We start from the raw sequence: 20,810 nt of genomic DNA on the forward strand, positions 1-20,810 counted from the left end.
CATTCAGCAAGAAAAGGGTTTTTTTCATATGCAATATCTACTGTCCTGAAGATGGTCTGACGGACTGATGCCACTTAAGACCGAAACGTCGACTCCACCATCTACTTCCAAAACACTTAATGTGTTCAACTGACCATTATTTTCACTAGGAGATATGTCATTTCTGATGCCACTGGAATCGATGTTTTGCTCATGAATTGTAGGATTAATTGTATTTTCTACCTCCTTTCATGATTTATTGCAGAATCGATTGTTCTTTTGTACTCCCTTTTTAATTCGAGTAATACATATAAATGTTTTTGTATATTCAACAGAAGATACTCCTGTGTTTGTGCTTTTCTTACTCATTTATTGATTGTTTCAATTGAAAACTTGGGTTTGTGATCTAATTAGACTCACCTGTAGAGAAACTCCTTGACAAAACTAGAGAATTTTTTTCTTGTAAACAAAATCCCTTGTAGGCGCCTTTACTTGCTACTGTTTGAATTGCCCAAGCCTCCAAGGGTCTATTGGGTTCCTCCGTTGTTACGCTATACCATTAGGGCACAGAGTTACAGCACTTTTCAGTGGGACTGCCCTACAATAATAGTATGTTCAACCCTGGAACACGACTGGTAAACAACAGTACCCACTACGGGCACTGGTCAGTAAGGTGTCTACCAACATAAACATTATATGCTGCAGTTTAAGGCACGAATTTACAAGAGTTGTGTCGTGATTTACCAGACATTTTGAGCCAGATTGCATCTCTTCAGCAATAATATCCAATCCATGAAACGTCAGAGTGCAGAACTAAGAAACACCCGCTGCCCCACACCGCCTTCCCTAGGACCACTTGTGGCTGCTTAGCACCTACGCAAGCATACTTGGACTATAGTGCAAGGGTATCTGTGTTGAGATCAGGATAGTTTTATGAAGGAAGGAGTACCTTCTTGCACAAACACTATCCTTTGAGAATATTTCCTCTTTGTATGATGTGTGCTGCAGAAGGCAGAACACATACAAAGAAGAAGTAATAAGGAGAAATAAAGATATTTCTCCTCAATACGCCAGCTTCAGGCAGGAGCACCATGTCTACAAGTCTTTTGTAGATACTGGTTTGCTTCAAAATCCTTGTGTGGATACAAGGGAACACCCATGCACAACCCATGGAAAGCCTACCTGATGGAATGTTAAACAATACACTGTGTTCCATTACTTTTTTTTAAACAAAGCAATGCAAATAACCATTTGCATTGCTTTGTAAATACCACAGAGGATTTTGCATGAGGTCTTTATAAAAAAAGTGACACAAACCCAAAGGAAAATCCTTGAAAATCTGGCCTTCAATCTTTATCCTTACTGTTTGATTTTAACTTTGCTATTTTGTGATGGTTTCAATTAACTGTACAAATAAGTAAGGAATCCCGCTCATTGTCATGGAGCTCCTAAACACCCTACTGTATCTTACCTGAGCTGAGATGCTTGCAGATGACTGGTGTCCCTGGGTGTGGTGTCAAGGGACCCGGTGTGCAAGGCCCATCTTGAGGTTTAAATTTCTTTTTACACTCAGCTGTCATGTGGTCCTTGCATTGCTTGAGCCAATTTGTGCCGCATTCTAGAGATGTACAAAAACAGAATTAGTGCAAGATTAAAGCATCCTCCTCAAATTCTCCTCTGCTCTCAGACGAACGACTGCCTGTCCCTTATGCATCTGTGCCATCTTTGTTTTAGGTAGTGTTTCCTTGCTTGCATTAGTGCTCATAGCTTGCTATGCTGCTGGATCCCAGTCCTCAATAGTGTCTGTAAGAAAATGCCTCTTTTCGAATGACTGTTCCCATTTTTTTACTGATGCTGTTGGCTTTTGGACTTTTACACTGGGATCCTACTAACCAGGCCCCAATGCATATGCTCTGACCCCTAAAATCTGTTGAATTGGTTAAAAACTCTGACTGGCAAATTTAACTTACCCATAAGCCCAAAGTATATGGCACCCCGAATACCCAGGGCCTGTAAGCTAAATGTCACAAGTGGACTGCGGCACCTATTGTGTCGCCACTAAAGTGACCATGTACAACATGACCTTAGCCCTGCCACATCAGTGTGAAGTTTTAAAACAGCCAATTTGACATGGCAAAATAACCCTTTTGCCAGGACTAAACATTACTTTTTTTTTTTAATTCTTTTTATTGAGCATCAAAAACCAAGAATCACAGTGACATCATGAGTACAGTGGGGCGCGCAGGCCCCAGGGTTGCAAAACAGTTCGCTATGTAAGTCTCAGTTTCATACAGCCCTAGGGTCGTATCACTCCCCCTAGTCAAAGTCTAAGATGCTAGTTTTGAAATAGAAAAAACCCCGAGGAAGGTCTTCAGGCAAGAGCCTAACTTGAACGTAACCCCCTCCCCCCAAAGACCCCCTCCCTGTCCCGGTGGTGATGGTGGTGGACAGTGAAATACCGTTAAGCAAAAGTGCTGACTCAGGGCAGAGTAAACAAACCAATGTGCCCTCTATTCAAATATCTGGGGTTTACCCCGTCACATGCCAGCCTTGGGTGGATTAGACTTGGAAAAGGTGAATAGTCCTTACTGAAGGTGGACAAACTGCGGAGGGCAAACCTTGGGATAAGTATGTAACTAGTGGGCCCCACTTATGTTCGAAAGCCTTGTAATTGTCTCTAAAGATGTCCGACAGACGTTCAATGGAGACGATCCTTGCCACATTGATGTTGCCGGTGTATCTGTCTGTTTCCATGCAGCCGATATGGTGAGTTTCACCGCCCCCAGACAGGTCCACATGATCGTCTTGTCGGCTTTCGTTTGGTGCTCCAGGGCCGGATCTCTAACACCCAGCAGAACCCCCTCTATGCTAGTTGGAATAGGGTAGCCCAGCATATCTTTGAGGTGGGAGAGGATTTCTTCCCAAAAAGGTCGAATACCTGGACAGTCCCAACAAATGTGGCGAAAATCCCCCTGGAGGCCACATCCCCGCCAGCAGAGATCAGAGGTATCAGGGAAGATTCGTCGCAGTTTAGTAGGATACAGATACCAGTCAAGTAGCGTCTTGTAGTGGGCTTCCCTTCATGCCATCGATTTGTTGTGTTTAATGTTGCCCCAAAGGTGTTTCCATTCCTCCTCGGTGACGTCTATACCCAAGACCTGCTCCCAGAAGGACATGTAGCGTGCTCAGGGATTGTGCAAGGTAGTCAATAGCATATCATAAAGTGAGGAGATGATGCCTCTCGAAGTGCCTGCCTTATGTATGACCAGCCACTCCACGGCTGTGAGCTCTCTAGTTGCCGCCTCTCTAACATGGGGCAGTGTAACCCAGCGTTTAAGCTGGAGGTAGTGAAAGTGTTCCCTGTGGGAAATCAGAAATTCTGTTTTGCAAGTTTCAAATGTTAGAATATCTTCGTTATGGAACAGATCAGACAGTTTCCGACATCCTCCCTCCCTCCAGCAGGTGAAGGGACCCTTGCGTAGGGCCGGTGGGAAAGCCGTGTTGAAATGGATTGGAGTGTAAGGGGAGGGAAATGAGGTCCAGCTCTCCCTCCCAGTGACCTAGTCCCAGACTGTCAGGGTGGTGCTTGTGGGGGTGCTAATATAAGCATTTGCAGGTCTGTCCCTCTTGGGCTGCCATAAGACATCCCAAATAGATCGTCCCACTACCGAGTGGTCCATATGTAGCCAATGTTTATCGGAATCTCGCACAGCCCACTCTGTCACTACTCTCAACTGCGCAGCCTGGTAATATAGCGCGAAGTCCGGTAGGGCTAGTCCCCCTTTGCTTCGTGGCCGACGCAGCACATGAAAAGTAAGGCAAGCTCTCCCCCCCTGACAGATGAAGTTGATAATTAAGGAGCGCAGGTGTGGTAGTAATCCCCGGTCAAGGTCAATAGGTAGGGTCTGAAATAAATATAAACATTTTGGCAGGACCGACATCTTAACAGCGTTGATTCGTCCTAGCCAGGAGATGTAAAGGGGAGTCCATCTCTTAAAATCTTATTGTGTTTGTGCCACCAGAGAAGGGTAATTAGCCTTGTAGAGATCCCCAATACTGGCCGTAAGGTGGACCCCCAAGTAAAGTAGCAAGTGTTTGGCCCATTGAAGAGACGTCTTACTCCTCAATCTATTCGCCTCAGCATTGAGAAGTGTAAGGTTAAGTATAGATGATTTGGACAAGTTTACTTTAAAGCCGGCCGCCCGTTCAAAATGTTTCAACTCTCCCTAAACCGCCCGGAACGAGGAGATGGGATCCGTAAGTGTGAGCAGAATGTGTCATCAGCAAAGAGAGATGCCTTGTGTTCTATACCGCTGAAACGGATGCCCCGAATCTCGTCATTAGTCCAGAATTTTGCCGCAAGGGGTTCAATACTGAAAGTGAATAAAAGGGGGGAGAGAGGACATCCCTGCCGGGTGCCCCTGCTTAGAGCAAAGGGGAGTGAACTATAGCCATTGACTGTAACCCGCGAGTTTGGGAGGTCGTAATTGGCCTTGACCATGTTAAGGAAGGCGTCTCCAAAGCCGAACTTCCGCATAGTTAAAAAGAGGAATGACCAGTCCACCCTGTCGAAGGCCTTTTCCGCGTCTAGGCCCACCAGATTGCCGGAATCTTGAATTTAGACACCTTCTCGATCAAATGAAGGGAGCGCCTGATATTATCGTGCGTTTGCCTTCCTTTTATAAAGCCAGACTGGTTTGGATGGATCAGATCTGGCATCAGATTTTCTAATCTAGCTGGTAAGATTGCGGAGTAGAGCTTCGCATCAAGATTGAGAAGGGCTATGGGCCTATACGAACCACAAAGTTGGGGGTCCTTCCCGGGCTTGGGGATTACCGATATCACAGCCTCAGCCATAGAAACAGATACCCGAGCGTCTTTCGCTATTGCCTGAAATAGGGTGGTGAGGTGTGGAATGAGCTCGGAGGCATAACATTAAAAAAATTGTGCCGTGAGGCCGTCGGGTCTAGGGGCTTTGTGCAGCTTAAGCCCTGAAATTGCTTTTCTCACCTCCTCCGAGGTGATAGGAAGGTCTAAGGCTTCGATGGTGCAGAGGGGACCTGGGGGAGCGTCACAGAGTCAAGGTAATGATGTTGTAGGTTCGTATCGGGGGTGGTACCGTGGTATAGCTTCCCAAAAAATTCACCAAAAACGTTGGCTTTAGTGGAATTGTCGTGGGTGAGTTGGCCCTGTTGGTCTAGTATGCCCCCAATGAATTTGCGTTCCCTTTGCACCCTGAGCTGTCTTGCCATTGATGACCCACCTTGTCGTCTTGGGCAAAGGATGTCTGTCGCAGCCTCAAAAAGGTGAACTCCGCTCGATTAGTGTAGATGGGGCGTAATTTTCCCCTGACGGCGGTAAGTTGTCGCTGCAGCGCACGTGTGGGTGTAGCTTTGTGTGCCTGCTCAACTGTCTCTAGCTCCTGTTCAAGAGCAGTGCGTTCCTTCGCTCTTTGCTTGTTTAACGTTGCGTTAAGTTGGATGCATTTACCCCGCAGCACAGCCTTGAAGGCATCCCAATTATTCTGCGGAGAGGTGTCTTGCGGTTTGTTAAGTGTAAAGAAGTCAGTGATGGCATCCCTAAGCTCCTCCCGCAGTACCTTGTCCCGTGTGAGCGCCGTTGGGAAATACGACCTAGACGTACCAGACTTGGGACCACTCCAGGCCAGGCCAATGGTGATTAGGCTGTGGTCAGAGACTGAGATTGGTAAGATCTGCGCTGCCTGAAGTGGCCCTATCAGGGCCTGGCTGATGAATATGTAGTCTATCCTGGAGTACGTCTGGTGAACGTGAGAATAGTTTGTGTAGTCTTTGGTGGTAGCGTGGAGGGATCGCCAGGCGTCGCATAAGCCAAGTGTCTTCATTTTTTGTTTAAGCCCTTTAGAAAAGGTGCCGGTAGACATCCGGTTTGAGTGGGAGCTGTCCAATGATTCGTGCCAAGTCAGATTAAAGTCACCTAGTAGTATTACGGGGCCTTCTGCAAATCAACCCAATAAATCAAGAGCCTTAGAGAGGAATGTGGACTGACCCGAGTTGGGGGCATAAAGAGAAATGACCGTGCAAAGTGTGCCTTTCAGCCTCCCCTTGACCATTAGTATTCTCCCTTCCCGATCTGATTTAGTAGCCTCAGGTTGAAATTTAGTTGTGCTATGAAAGAGTAGCGCCACTCCATTATGTTTGGTGCTAGCTGAGGATTTGTGTATTAAGGGGTACGCTTTGTGTCGGAGCCTGTTGTCTTCCGATTTTTTAAGGCGAGTCTCTTGGAGGGCTACCACGTCAAATTTGTGGTCTATGAGGTACTTCCAAATTTTCTGACGTTTCTGGGGGGAGTTCAACCCCTTAACGTTCCAAGATGCGACTGAAACCTTTATTGTAGTAGACCCTACTCACTCCCCATGTGGACCACCTCTCTCCCAGGTATGTAGACGTGGTGGTCCGGAACAAAATGGGACCCTCCCTGCCAGCAAGCGCAAGGATCAAATCTCCTCTCCAATACCCCCCGATGAACTTCAAGAAAACCAAAGAAATAAACCTTAGATCCCCTAGGACACCACTGGGACCCCCCCCCCCCCCCAGCAAAAAAGAAATTCCCAACATCCCCCCAAACTGGGAGCCAAAGGACCAACGGGTCTGTGGCTCAAGATTCGTCCAAAAATAAGAAGAAGAATTGGTAGCATGGGCAAGGCCCGATTGCCTGTCACTAATGTCTAGAGAGCAAGTCCGTAGAGAGAAAAATAAAAACCTCAGTGTCCATAGTAATCAAACTTAGTGTCAAGTGTACCAGCTTTACTGATCTTGTGTGTCGGATTCTCTTCTCTGCTGCGCAGCACCACCTCTTGAGATGAGGACTAGGTCGGAAGCCTCGGAAATCAGGGGGTCACGGAGGTCCGTTGTCTGTAGAAGTACCGTTTGGGGATCTTCTGGCTTTTGTGATTGTATGCCAGGATTTGATGCCCCTTCTGGGCCGGCCCGACTCCGCAGAAGAGCTTGATGTGGTTGCATCATCCGGGAGGGGGAGGCCCAGGATGCGAAGACCATCGGAGAGATCAGTTACAAGATGCGTCTAGTTGTGATACTCGAACGAGAGGCCAAAGGGAAATGTTATGTTAAATTAATTTTATACAGCGCACAGCTACCCAACAAGGGTTTCCCAGCACTAAACCTGACAAGGGACCAAAACAGTAAAGGAAGTCAGAAATGCAGTTTACGATTATTGATTAAATAACCATGTTTTTAAAAGTTTACGAAAAATCATATATGAGGTTTCATTACGAATTGCAATAGGAAGGGAATTCCAAATCGATGGACCAAGACAGGCAAATGAACGACCACCCATTCTTTTAAGTTTAACACTGGGGACCACAAATTTACCCTGAATGGCCGAGCGAAGCACACAAGAAGGCTGGTAAGGGTGAACCAGGGTTTGTAAATATTTTGGAGAGGAGCCAGTTTTAATTTTATACATATAACTCATGGCCTTAAACTTCACACGGTTTTCAACCTTAAGCCAATGAAGATTACGCAGGGCACTGGAAGTTGAAGAGTTTTTAGAGAGCTGACATAGCAGCCTGGCAGCAGAATTTTGGACCACCTGTAGTTTCCGTGTAACATCCTTGTTTGATCCCAGATAAAGGATGTTTCGATAGTCCATTCTGAAAGTCACAAGCGCCTGGACTACGGTTTTCTGGGTGGAAACCGGAAGCATCCAAATAATTTTTTTCAACCATTTTAAGATGGTAAAACAGGTGGCAGCCACCTTTACAGCCTGCTGCTTCATAGATAATTTATCATCAATGAGGACTCCCAAATTGCGAACATAGGCGGAGGGCTGAGGAAGATCACCTATTTCACACGGCCAATGCTGGGGGCCCCAAAATATTTATTTTTTCCCAAAATGAGGACCTCAGTTTTTTCGCCGTTAAGCTTAAGAAGATTAGCTTGCATCCAAGATGCAATATTTCTCAGACCAGTCTGAAGAACTGAGGGTCCACACATCTTTTCCGTAGAAAGGGAAAAGATGATCTGGGTGTCGTCAGCATATGAAAACAGGCACAGCCCTGCCTCCTCTGCTATTGTTGCCAAAGGTTTGACGTACAGATTAAATAAAACAGGACTCAGAATAGAGCCCTGGGGAACCCCACAAGAAGAAGAGTACATTTTAGAAGTGGTTCTGTATGAGAAGACTTGAAATGTCCGCTTGGCAAGAAAAGACGAAAGCCAACCAAGTGCTGAACCAGTAATGCCAAAAGATTGCAAAGATTTAATTAACACGGTATGGGACACCGTATCAAATGCAGCACCCAAATCGAGCAATATAAGAGCTACGGTGTCCCCAGCATCCAGTCCCTGTTGTAGCATTTCTGATACTCCAAGCAGAGTTGTCTCAGTAGAATAGCCGGCCCTAAATCCGGACTGAGAGGAGTGTAGAAGGTTAGTTGATTCAACAAAATGAGTAAGTTGCTGATTAACGTGTTTTTCAAAAATTTTGGAACAGGTAGGAAGCAAAGAAATAGGCCTAAAATTAGATAACTGAGATGGATCAGCATTGACCTTTTTTAAAAGAGGAAGAACCATTGCATGCTTTCAATCTAAGGGGACAATGGCTTCTTGAATAGAGGCATTAAGCAGCTGCATAATTAACATCAGGGAAGATGAATCCAGCTACTGCAGCACAGATACAGGGATGAGATCACAAGGAGATTTAATACTATTTAAAATCTTTTAAAAAGATTTGCTATAAAAAAGTGTCCAGGTTTCAAGTCTAATGGTGCCCTTCGCCCAGTAATCAGACTCGAGCATAGGGGGTGGCATAACAGAAGCCACTATCTGAGTATTTTGTAATACTGAGTACATTTGCTCTACTTTATCCACAAGTAATTAGCGAGGTTGTCGCACTGTTGTTCATTTAAAATAGGTGGCATTGACTGTGTGTCAGAACCAGCAAGTTTTTTCACCATGTTAAACAAGGTACTCGAACAATTCTGGGCATTGGAGATAGTGGAGGAGACATATTCCTTCCTAGCTAATTTACAAAGAGCTTGATAATGTTTTAAGGCTAGTTTATAATTACATTTAGAGTCCTGCGAGTAATTCCTCCTTCAGCTCCTTTCCAGAGTTTAACATTTGTTTTTTTCAATTTTTAATTACTCTGTAAACCAAGGGGCAGGGGGGCGGTGATTATGTTTCTTTTTCGTAGATAGTGAAATGTCCAGCGATAGCGGATATCTTCGTCCCGTAGTTTGGAGGTGATTGGTCGCAACGCTTGACGTTGTGCCATGATGGTGGGGGCCAGGTCCTGATAGAGGGAACACTTGAAGCCTTGGAAGGACACTTCCTTTTTTTTCCTTGCCGCGGTCAGTATGGCCTCCTTTGTTGTGAAAGAGTGTAGTTTGACCAGGACGTCACGTGGTCTACTATGTTCTCTGGTCTGCAGAGTCCCCACGCGGTGGACCCGGTCCAGTTTCAGCTTCAGTTGTTGAGGGGCCAGGAGCTCTGCAAAGAAGGCTTTCACGAATGCCTCCAATCAGGCCCCTCCGCTCCCTCCTCCAAGTCCCGGATCCGTATGTTCTCCCGCCGGGTCCTGTTTTCCAGGTCTTCCGTTTTCAGTGTGATCTTCTGAAGCTGGGCCTGGAAAGTGTGTTGGAAGTCCTGCATCTTGTTGACGCGTGTCATATGGTCTTGGGCCTGTTCCTCCACTTCTAGGACCCTGGTGCGAATGGCGTTCACATCGTGGCATAGAGTCGACATTTGTTCTGTGAAGCCAGATTTCAGTTGGTCCATGGAGGACCGTAAGTCCTGTTTAATTTCTTGGCACAATTCGTCCTTGAAGTCCCGTAGGGTAGTCACCAGATCCTCTCTTGTAAGGGACATGTTCTGTGGGCAAAATGACTCTGATGGAGGAATACCCTTGTCCGATGCGGCAAAATAGCGGAAAACCTTGTTTGCGTTTTCCTTAGGAGGCATAAGGACAATGCCGAGCATGGCGAGCGGTCCGACGGTGCAGGTTCAGGTCAGTTCCAATTTTCAGATGCCAAGCAGCGAATACTAAGCGCGCAAACACCCCACTGGTTAATGGCGAACCTCTGCTAAATGGTGGTGTCAGGGCTCCATGATGAGGTCAGGCAAAGCGAGTCATGTCCTGGAGGGGAGATCGCAGCCCTCAGGTGATCCAGTAGTAAAAAATTTTTAAAAAGGGGTCACTCCATCCACGGGGGTAGCGACTCTCTGGTTGGTGGTTACTCCCTGATCCCAGCACAAGAACGGAGGCTCATTACGCTATTCCCCGATGCAGCACCGCCATCTTAAAGTCAGGCAGCGGGCATGTATTCCATTTTCCCCCAAACCCTCCATGTGCGAGCCAGTGGGGAAGAGACCGACCTGTCCAAAACGATCCGTGAAGGCCGCTCACCCGCCGACCGTAAATGCTGCTGCAGGGGGTTTGGTGCTCCGCAACCGTTCCTGCGCATGGAGCGGCCGCCGACCAGGTCCCAGCCGCATCCACCAGACTTGCAGGATCGCGGGATGGGGTAAGTGGTGCCAGTGTCCCTCCACAGGTCTGTGGGGTCAGGTGAATCTTAAGGCAATCCGTGGTGGGTTGGAAGTCCCCGACTCCGGTTGGGTAGGAAGGCCTGCAGGGCATCCGGGCCGCGCCGCTACGCTATTTTGAGCATGGCCGCGGAGCTCTGTCGCCTTGGGATCGGGGTCAAATATTCAGCACTGCCCAATCACTCCCACATTTTCTCAAGTCCTGCCGATTTCCTGGACACAGCAGGTTAGGAGCATAGAAAGTAGAGCTCACTACGTGCCATAGAAGGACATGTGGCAATTGTCGGGGTCCGGAGCTGAAGCGGTTTACGTCCGCTCAGCCATCTTACTTGGCCACACCCCCTAAACATTACTTTTTAATACGTATATGTCACCCCTGAAGTAGGGCTTACATGCCCATAGGGTAGGGTGCATTGTAAATAGAAAGTAGCACATGTGTATCTAGGCTTTACATGTCCTGGCAGTGAAAAATCTCCAAACTAATTGTTCACTGTAGCAAGACTGGGTCTTCCATAGAAAAGCAATAGATTACATTATAACACCTTAAAATGCAGTTTGGAACCAACTAGAAAAATGATTCAAGGACCCATTTTTATCAGTAATTTAAAATCCAACCTACTGCTCAAGTTGGATTTCAAATTACTATTTTGAAAATGCACTTTTAGAAAGTTGTTATTTTTCTGCCTAACCTAAATTTGCTTTTCTGCCAGTGTTCAGTGTCACCCAACTGTTGATGGCTCTCCTGAGGTGAGATTTATATTGCTCCCTGACAGTGGGCAAGCCAGAGGTGCTAGGGGATGCTTTTACCCCCCTCACAGCATGGCCGTCTCAGATATGCCCATTAATTTATTTAAACTTCAAAAGGTACCTAGCCTGTCCCAGGCAGATATAGCTCACAACTTGGCCTACCCCATTTACTGTTCTGCTAGCGAGCCAGGCACCAATCTCAGTGGGAGAAGGGCTGCACAACAACCAGCTTTGAATAACCATAGAGAGGGTTTACCCATTACTATAGCCACAACTCTGAATGGGCACAGGGAGTCTGAACAAGGGAAAAATGTTTTGCCACATTGGTTTCAGGTAGAGAGGTCACTGTGGGGTAGTTTACAGTAAAACACACAGGAAGTGTTGCAAACATGAGTAGGGGGACCCCTGGGAACTTTTACCCCATGGTTAGGGAATGGCCAGGAGTTCCCCCAGCCACAGACTGGACCAATGTACTACAAAAACAATGTTCACAAGGAACTAATTTAAAAATAATAATCTATTGTATACAACATCAATAGTTGTTTTTGAATTAATCTCTCACACAGGAATACCAAATCAATGGTCAACACAGTAAGCCTTCACACGACTTATTGAAATTTACCAAGCCTCAGCCGAGGTCTTTATTTTAATACAAACTTTCTTGTTGAAAAACATATAAAAAACATTTTTTATATACACAACTCCTCTCTTTCTTATATTCACAGTGCAAGGTGACCCCAGTGAAAAAAACCATAACCTCACAACTATAACAGAAAAATACAAACAAAAATGTAGAAGGTTATTGGAAAAAATGTAACAAGGACAGTTTATAAACAATATGTAATGATTCAATTAGGGCTGTCTCTTATTTTGTTGTCGACGGCGTTTCGACCCACTTCTAAATACCAGGTCTCATCAGGACTTAGATTCTGGGGACTAGTGGAAAGAAGAAAGAGTTGGAAAATAACTATACTAAAATCAATTATCTATATACTCCTATATGAAAATTAGGACCTAGATGTTGTACAAATTTTGGCTTACCAGTGTATACCATACAGTTGTCCTTATCGGATCCAGTATGTGTGAAGATATGGGGGATGAGATAATGTACATCCAAACCTGTAGGTAAGGAATATTTGTTATATTATCGGTGTAAATACAATCATAGAACTATTTAGCGGAACACCCTGGTGGAGTATATTAATAAACTTACTTGGACTTTCTATACTCCTTCCGCGAATAGGGGTCAAACAATACACCGAATGTATTGGCTTTCCTATAGGTGAGGAATGTTCATTTTTAGTGAATGTTCCATCATTAAGATGTCCAGAGTAACACCACGGTGTAATGTATCTTATTGCACTTACTTGAGTTTCTTATTATTATTTCTTCGTGTATGAGAAATCCAGTAGTACACTCATTAAATGGGGAAATACCCAATTCCCGAAATGGTCTTATTTCTTATCTCGACACTTCTGTAAAGTATCGAAAATTTAAATCAATACACATCTAGTTGCAATGTTTCCACGTTAGAGGCCACTTAAATTACTCACATATCGTACCTTTTAAACGAAGAAGGAGCAAGTATCCTGCTGTCTGAGCTGCCTCTGCTGGATATGGAAGTAAGGCGCTGACTCAATGGTGATTAATCCTAAGCGGGGTAACTACGAGTGGTGTCCATCGCGGAATGAATCTCGCTGGCTCCCGGACCCGGAACTAACTGCTATCTTTATCCTCAAATGCCGAAAGGAAAGACGGCAAATGACGGTAACAGTGGCGGCCATCTTGTAGTGGCTAAGAATACAAGCAAATATCTTATTTGCTTGTATAATGATGTAAGTATAACGTGTTCTTTACTCGACAGATATTTAAAAAAAGAACACAGATATTGGATTAAAAGGAAGCACCATGTTTGGTTACTCCCATAGTAAAATAATTATATGGGCCTATTTTTTATCAAAGGTATCGGGCAACGATGGTGAAATTGGTGGCCATCTTAGGTAAGGAGGAGAACACATTAAAAGATTTCATGGACTAAAGTAGTATAATCAGGGAAAATGATATTCCCATAGATGAACCTCAAATGCAACGGTTTCTGGTAAGATGAACAGGTAGAAGGATCGCTGTATTTGGTGTGAAACACTCTTACATGAAACGCCCCTACAACAAGAGAACTGACATTGATAATCCATTTCTTCCAATGTTGTATCATTATGCCAAAAGTTGTCACGCATCTATATCATTTCATTTTAAATGACAACACATATAAATATAATGTCAAATCAGTGTGTACATTAAACAGTGAACAATCATCATTACTATAAATGTATAACAATAGATCACAATTTATCGATTTACATCATATTGTTGTAACAGTCATGTCTACATGTATGACATTCACAGTATACAGCAATCAATTTTTTGTAGTTGGAAACATTATATTACCCAATTTCAAATATTCCTGATATAGAATTTATTGCGGTCAGGAAATGCGATCCAATATGGTTTAATCTAGATACTTTACATTGACCAGCTTATTGACAGAGCCCTGTCAACTACCCCAAATTGAAGACAGAGACAAAATTTTTTTTTTAATGTAAACTAATAAACTTCCGCCACTCCTCAAGGTTATTCAAGCCATTCTTGATAGACCCACACTTGTCTATCCATTTACATTCCAAAGTCTGGAGAATAAGGGAGATATCACCTCCCCTCCGCGGAAGTTTCGCTTTCTCCACCACCTGCCAAATCAAATCGTTGGCAGTGTGGTCTTTTTCAATAAAATGATCAACCAAGGGGGCGTTCAACACTTTGCACCGGATACGGCTCCTATGTTGGCCGATCCGCGCTTTTACTGGTTGCATAGTTTGTCCTATGTAAATTAAATCACAGGGACACCAAATGCAATAGATGACATTAGATGTTGAACAATTCGTTAGGTCATACAATTTCACCTTGACATTGCCATGTTCAAAGAATTTTGTTTCTCTTGTCAGACTACAGGCCACACAGTTCCCGCATTTATAATGCCCTGTAACAGCTGGTAATGACCATAACTCTTGTATGGTACTTTCGTTCTTAAGTATGCTGGTGTCTGAATGAACCAGGTGATCCCTGATGTTTTTTCCTTTTTTGAAAGAAAATAGGGGCATTTCTTTGCAACAATCTAAGGTGTTTAAGGTGGACCAATGTTTTTTAATTATCCGCTGTATCTGTGTGCTCCATGGACAGACTGGAACAAGGCATAAATGTGGAACCCTCAGTACCCCCTTACAAACACATCTGGACCTGTGGAAGACAGAAGAAGGACTGCACCTGTTGTTGAAGCTGTGCAGAGAGACCCCAAGGGCTGGACCTGTTCCCACTTTGCACCCAGGACTGAGAAGTGGACTCTAAGGGTCAGTTGTCTGACCTTCTGGTGAGCTACATGGAAACAAAAGCTGCAAGGTGCTCACATTCTTGAACAGCCCGGGTGGCTTCCCCTGGAGTGAGCCCCGACCCGCAAGTGTTGTCTCTAGGGTCCTGAGGCCCTTGGCTGAGTTTCAGAATGTACTCCCCCTGGCAAACCCTAAAACCTGGTACTTTGAACCTTTTTTAGAACTTTGTGCCTGGGCAACCAACAGAAGACAAGGACCAATCTACCATGTCAATCTGACAGCTCCTTTGCCTTTAGGCCAAAGATTAAGGTTGCTCCCGTTCAAAGATTTTCCATAGCAAGAAATATTTTCAGCAGGACATCTGAGGGAAGGTATCCTGCCATATGGAGCCCTGTTCGACTATAGATGGTAACATTTCTGACTGGGTTGGACCAGGCCTCCATATCTGACCTGCATTCCATCACAGTTGGCCTTAACATCTGACTTTGACCCAGTGTAGCGCAACTAGTTATCTGTGGTTGGTGCATTGTGCTTTTTGGGAGTAAAGCTTAATTCAAACTTTAAATATGAATACCTCCTGTTCCCCTTAGTGGATGTTTGTTGTTTTTTATGTCTATTTGTTTATTAAACTCTTCTCTATTTTTATAAATTGGAGTATAATTTGTATTGTGTTGTGTTTTCTATTTTTTAACTGTTTTGGTGCTGATAAATGCTTCACACATTTCTCCTAAGCCAGGTCTGTCTGCTCAGTGCTACAGCTACAAAGGGTTGAGCTCAGTTTTACATTATGTAGGGGTGTACCTGACCTAGAACAGAACTATGTCATTATTATTTGGTGAGTACTTGCATACCTGCCAACTAATAATCTACTTTCTCTCAGTGACCCTTTTCTACAACCTCGCACAGACAAATATTTTTGGGCTCCTCTGTGCATGGATTCCCTAACCATCCCTTTCATGGAATGCCTGGACATAAATGGCATAGATTGCATGAGCATGCACAGATTCCACATGCATGCACTGTTTGGATTCTATAGGCATGCACTGTAAAATTTTCATGGGTATGGCTTGCAGAGATTCCGTGACTATGCATTCAAGTGGTTCTCAGAGCATGCAATGAGGGAATTTTCTTGGCATGCATTAAATTCAATTTCCTGCATACGCTTCAGGGATTCTGTGATCATGCATTGCATTGCTCACAGGGGAACACAATACATGGATTCCCTGAGCATTCACTACAGGAATTCTGTGAGCAGTCATTATAGAAACTCCCTAGTGCTGGCCTTACACTACAGAGATTCTCTCAACATATAGTGTAGTGTTTTGCTTGCCATTCTTTGTTGGAATTCCTGTCCGCATCGGTGCAATGCTTTCCTGCAGATGCATAGCATGGGTTTCATAAGCATGCATTGCAGGGATATACCAGGCATCCACTGCATAATTAAACATTTGGAAGAATCACATACAATTGTAATGTTCTGTTCTAACGTAACGTACACTTACCTCGGCACTTGTACCCCTGCTTTGTGACACCCCAGAACTGTAAGAGAACAGAGACAGAATCAATTTTTTTGGTAGGTACTGCCTGTCATTTCTGTAATCTTCTGTTATAGGTTTTTGATGTAGTGCATTACTCTGGGTAACAGAAATTCGGTGGTGCACTTTTATTGTGACATCTCCAATGGAAGCTAAATTCAAAAGAATAAATATGGGGTTGAATACGAGTTCCCTTGATAAATCCAATGCTTACACAAACCCCGGTTTGCTAAACGTTCATAATGATAGGTTATGCAAAGTTTACCCCACCCGGTAATTTCTGCGTGCGATACTGGCCAATTTTCCCCAATAAAATCTCGGTAAGTCAAATCTGAAGAAATATACTGAAGAAAACCCCCCAAGAATTATCGGGCAATGCAGATTTTGGGGTTCATGACACTGGAATCTTCATTTTATGCTCCGTTTTGAGGGCAAAACTCCTGGTAGGTTATAGTTACTGCACCTGATCAATTCCAAACTGGGGGGTAACTGATTTTATTGGGTGCAATAATTATCTTCAACCCATCCACTAGCAATCAGGGTCTTTGTGTGCATTTAGTCTAAACGTGGAATTGTGTAGACAGCTAACAGTCAGCTCATATGAACTGCTAGGAGGGTGGTCCTGTGAAGTATGAATGAGTGTGATGAAGGTCTCCATCTGCCAAGAGTGCAGTTGTGCACTGGTGACAGTGTGCTAATGCTGTGCTATAAAAGGTTGGGCCCTGGTTACTCTCAGGACTGAATCATGCAAAACTCCCTAAAGTGGTATTATACACTACTAAAAATCCAGGTGCCCTGGTAACTTGTTTGAGTGTTATCCAGATTTCTTCAATGTGTACCTTCAGCTTGCAATAGCTATAACAGAGCTATTAGTAATGTAATTAAAATGGCTTTGCAGGATAAAGGTACAAGGTTACTCAGTAATACCGATAATCCACTAAATAGGAATTCTACCTCATTCTATTTGCTGCCCCCCCCCCCCTCCTCTCCTTGTTTTCTGTTATGGTTTAAAAAAAAAATAAAAGGTTCTGAGATATGTTACCTAAAGCAACATGAACACAAGAAAATGCATAATACCAATGTATACATCAAACAACGAATGTAACTGTGACTCCTTTGATGAAGGTTACAATGTATCGCCGTGAAGATACAGAATATATTACTTACATATTATGCAAGACAATAATGATTGTAAATGAAAAACAAATGCCAATTAAAAGAATTTTTTTTAAAAAAGTTATACAATTAAAATGTATAAGTGATGATGGAAAATGCTTAATGGGCACCAGAAACGTGTATACGCCAACAAAAAGAGAGCATGCGTTAGGAGCAAAAATGAAGAGATGTACTGGAGTCTAGCACATCACGCCATCTTTTATAAGTGAAACGAAATTTTGAAAAACTCCAACCTTCAAATTAAAATTTTGATGTTTTTTTGCCTATGTCTAATCAGGGGGTGCACAATGATGGTCGATTAGGCCAGATGAAAAGACAGGTTTGCAGGACCTGTGTGGAATGTATCATTATGTTTTGAGTCTAAATGGACATCATTTGTAGCTGCATCAGTCTGTGGCACGAACTTGGTTTGTGAGCGCCAAACCTTCCCACCTATCCCCCTTGACTTCGTTCACAATGCGCGACTTGCAAGAGTCAAGACATCTGTAGCAAATGGCCCCCACCATGTTACTTACAAAACCATCACAGCTGCGGCAGAAGGTGGGCTTTTTCAAGGTGGTCTCGAGGAAATTGTGGAGGCACCCGAGGCCTAACTTGGAGCACTTGGAGATGGCTTTCATGAAGCATGTTGTGATCTCATCACGGCTGAATGGCCCCTCACTCCTGAGGAAGAAAGAAAATTAGGTTTCATTGCATCTGTCCTGTTTACACCTCATCACTTCAATGAGGAATTAAAGAGTGTCCTTCTGCTATAGATATCTGTGGGAGCATGTTTGAGGGGCTGATTGAGGGATGGCACTGAAGGGTGAAGGACTGTCCTTCTGCCCTGATACCAGTGGTGGCAGTGCTGAGAAGGGAAGCTCTACTCTTCTGATCTGGTTGCCAGTGAATGGAGAGCAAAGTAAGAGTGAAGGACCTTATGTCAAATGTGTCTACCACTGGCTTCAAGTTGGGGCTGTGAAGGTGTTCCTTTCTGGTTTATGTGCGTAGGACTCCTCACCTCAATAACTGCGTATTGTGTCGTTTTCATGGCGGAACTAGAGCAAAGGCCTCTGACACTAACTGCACTGCTGGTCAGACTATAGATATAAGTGAACGTTTGGTAGGTTTGTATATGTACAACCTATCTTCCAATTTTGCTTTTCTCTCAAGTGAAATACAAAGCATGACATGCATAAGGCTTCAAGTGCAAGGCTATGGTGGTCATAATATGCAGAGTGTACGAAAGCATGAGCTACTGTGATGTATACAATGATCTTGAAACAACACAATTAAAGAATTTGTTCAGAGTTCAATGAGTATAAAAAGACAGTAACAGACAGGAAGCAAAATTTAGATGTTTACATGGCCAAATGTATAGTACTTGGTGCTTAACGCATAGAGTATGATTGAAAAGTATAACATAAGCATTTGCCAGATAATATGGTAGCTGGAACCACGCTACGTAATGTAGCAGTGTAATGGCAAATCTGATTGGGGTAGGTGTATATCAAGTGGTGAGAAATGTTTAGTGAGAAAAAATATCTTTGGTCCTGATTAGGAGTGCCCTCTTAATTCCGATGGGGCTAGTAACAGCAGTTACCATCCTATCGGAATTATATGTTTTTTACGTTGACACAGACATTTCGGCTCTTGAAAACAGCTGAAATCTCTGTGCGACAGTCGGGGAAAATTAGGAACTACATGGTAATCAAATCCGGAATTACTGATTCCATTGGTAACTTCTTATCTCTTCTGGGACTCTCATGGTCTAGTTCACAATGGGTTGCACGTGCCCCACCCCATAGTTCCCATTACCGCTGATATCGGTAAGCCTAGGGGTAGGGAACATCTGGACCATTTTCTACTCTTAATGAGGGCCTTAGTAGGGAAGTAATAAGTGCAAGTTGTCTATTATGCAGTGACAGTGTGAAGAGTGACTATTGTGTGACTACTCTTCTTAAAGGGTAAAAGTGAACAATACATTCTGGGTGGAGGAGGGAAGTAGTGTGGAATGGAGAGGAAGAGTCATATGGAGTTAGATTTACTAAAGGGAGAGTCAAAAGGGGGAAGAGATGGAGCACAAGGTCAAATAAATAATTATGCTAGTAGGGTCAGTTATTTTTTCGATGGGCATGGTTTTAGTAATTTTACTGCAGGTAAGGAAGACGGGGATTTTGGATTTGAGCATGGAGTGCCTTCAAGAGCATGGAGGCACTGGCTGGGTAGACTCTCTCTGCACTTTGAGAAGCATAATTTAGTCTTCACCCTCTGCTTATAGATTTTGTACATGTTACCATAATATCCAATGTGTGCCTTAACTCATTAACTTGTGTGTTTTACATTTATGCATTATCATATAACATTGTTGTGCACATTTAGAAGTCACTATGTAATGTAGTGGAGTGGATGAATAACATGTGTATTTACTCTATTGAATATTCATGATTACAATGATGAAAGCTCTTTCTCATGGTTAATAACGTTATAATTTACTTCTATTTTGATTCTTGAGCTTACTTAACTTGACTTTAGCCCTTAGCCAAATGCTGCACATTTTGAGTCTGTCAGTATGCTGCTTGTTCATTTCTTTGCAGGTGCGTGATCAGGTCCTTCAACAGCTAGAGAAAGACTCATTATTTTATACCAGACTGATAGTAAGGCATGAAGATTAGAAGCTGGCAGCAAGGACGGTGAAAAGACCATTAGACGAGACTCCTGTACCCGGTGTACCAGGAGTATGCAACACTCGGGGGCGAGCAGATGAGTACCTAATCGTGCTGGGATGGGAATATAGGAAGTCTACCGGTTCCCAGCTAATGCCGCCACAGGATTGGTTCAGAACTGTGGGAGCCAATATGGATGTTCTGGTACTTTTTATTGTGTTTTTAGTTAGTGTCCTTAGCAGTTCGAGGGTAGACCATTTCCTGACTTCGAAGAGAGCAGATCTCTTTATCTCTGATTCTCGCAAGGGTGAGGCGTAATGCTAACCACTCTTTTTACTTTCGGAACTTCTACTGAGGTTCACATGATGCTGACGCCTTCTTCCTTACCCTTTTAGAAATCCCCTTCACACTTTCACTTTGCAATTTAGCCAGACCTATCTCCTACATGGGAAATTCAATCTGGATAATTTACAATATTTACATACTGGTTATTTGCATCCTGTCAAATATGCATCCAGTCCTTTATAATAGCTTGATTTAGGATACATGAACACCTTAACCTTTTTCTTCTAATTATATTTTGATTAACCTTTGAAAAACTTGACGAGTGTAATGAACTAATAGTCTGATAATAAACCTTTATGGTTTTAAACCATTCTCTCAATTGCTGTAATAGATATGTATTGAGTTATTGAAAATGATATTGGCTACTTAACGCCAGCTCTCCCAAAACACTTTGGCCCTGATTACGAGTCTAGCTGTCCATGGACCGCCAGACTCACGGGGACACGGCGGTGGCAGTCTTCC

The 20,810-nt window shown here is 43.7% G+C and overlaps 1 protein-coding gene across 3 annotated transcripts in view; it reads right to left on the reverse strand.

Annotated features, from left to right (window-relative positions):
* Positions 1-20,810, reverse strand: part of LOC146798000 (RAS guanyl-releasing protein 1-like) — a 340,732-nt gene that overhangs the window by 62,995 nt on the left and 256,927 nt on the right. For all 3 annotated transcript variants that reach the window (XM_085625228.1, XM_085625230.1, XM_085625229.1), the window contains exons 13-15: positions 17,874-18,021; positions 16,150-16,186; positions 1,451-1,597 (exon numbers count right to left, since the gene is read on the reverse strand). In XM_085625228.1, coding sequence (XP_085481354.1) covers positions 1,451-1,597; positions 16,150-16,186; positions 17,874-18,021 — 332 coding nt within the window. The remainder of the gene's footprint in view (positions 1-1,450; positions 1,598-16,149; positions 16,187-17,873; positions 18,022-20,810) is intronic.

This window comes from Triturus cristatus, chromosome 9 (genome assembly GCF_964204655.1).
Source record: "Triturus cristatus chromosome 9, aTriCri1.1, whole genome shotgun sequence".
Classification (NCBI taxonomy): domain Eukaryota; kingdom Metazoa; phylum Chordata; class Amphibia; order Caudata; family Salamandridae; genus Triturus; species Triturus cristatus.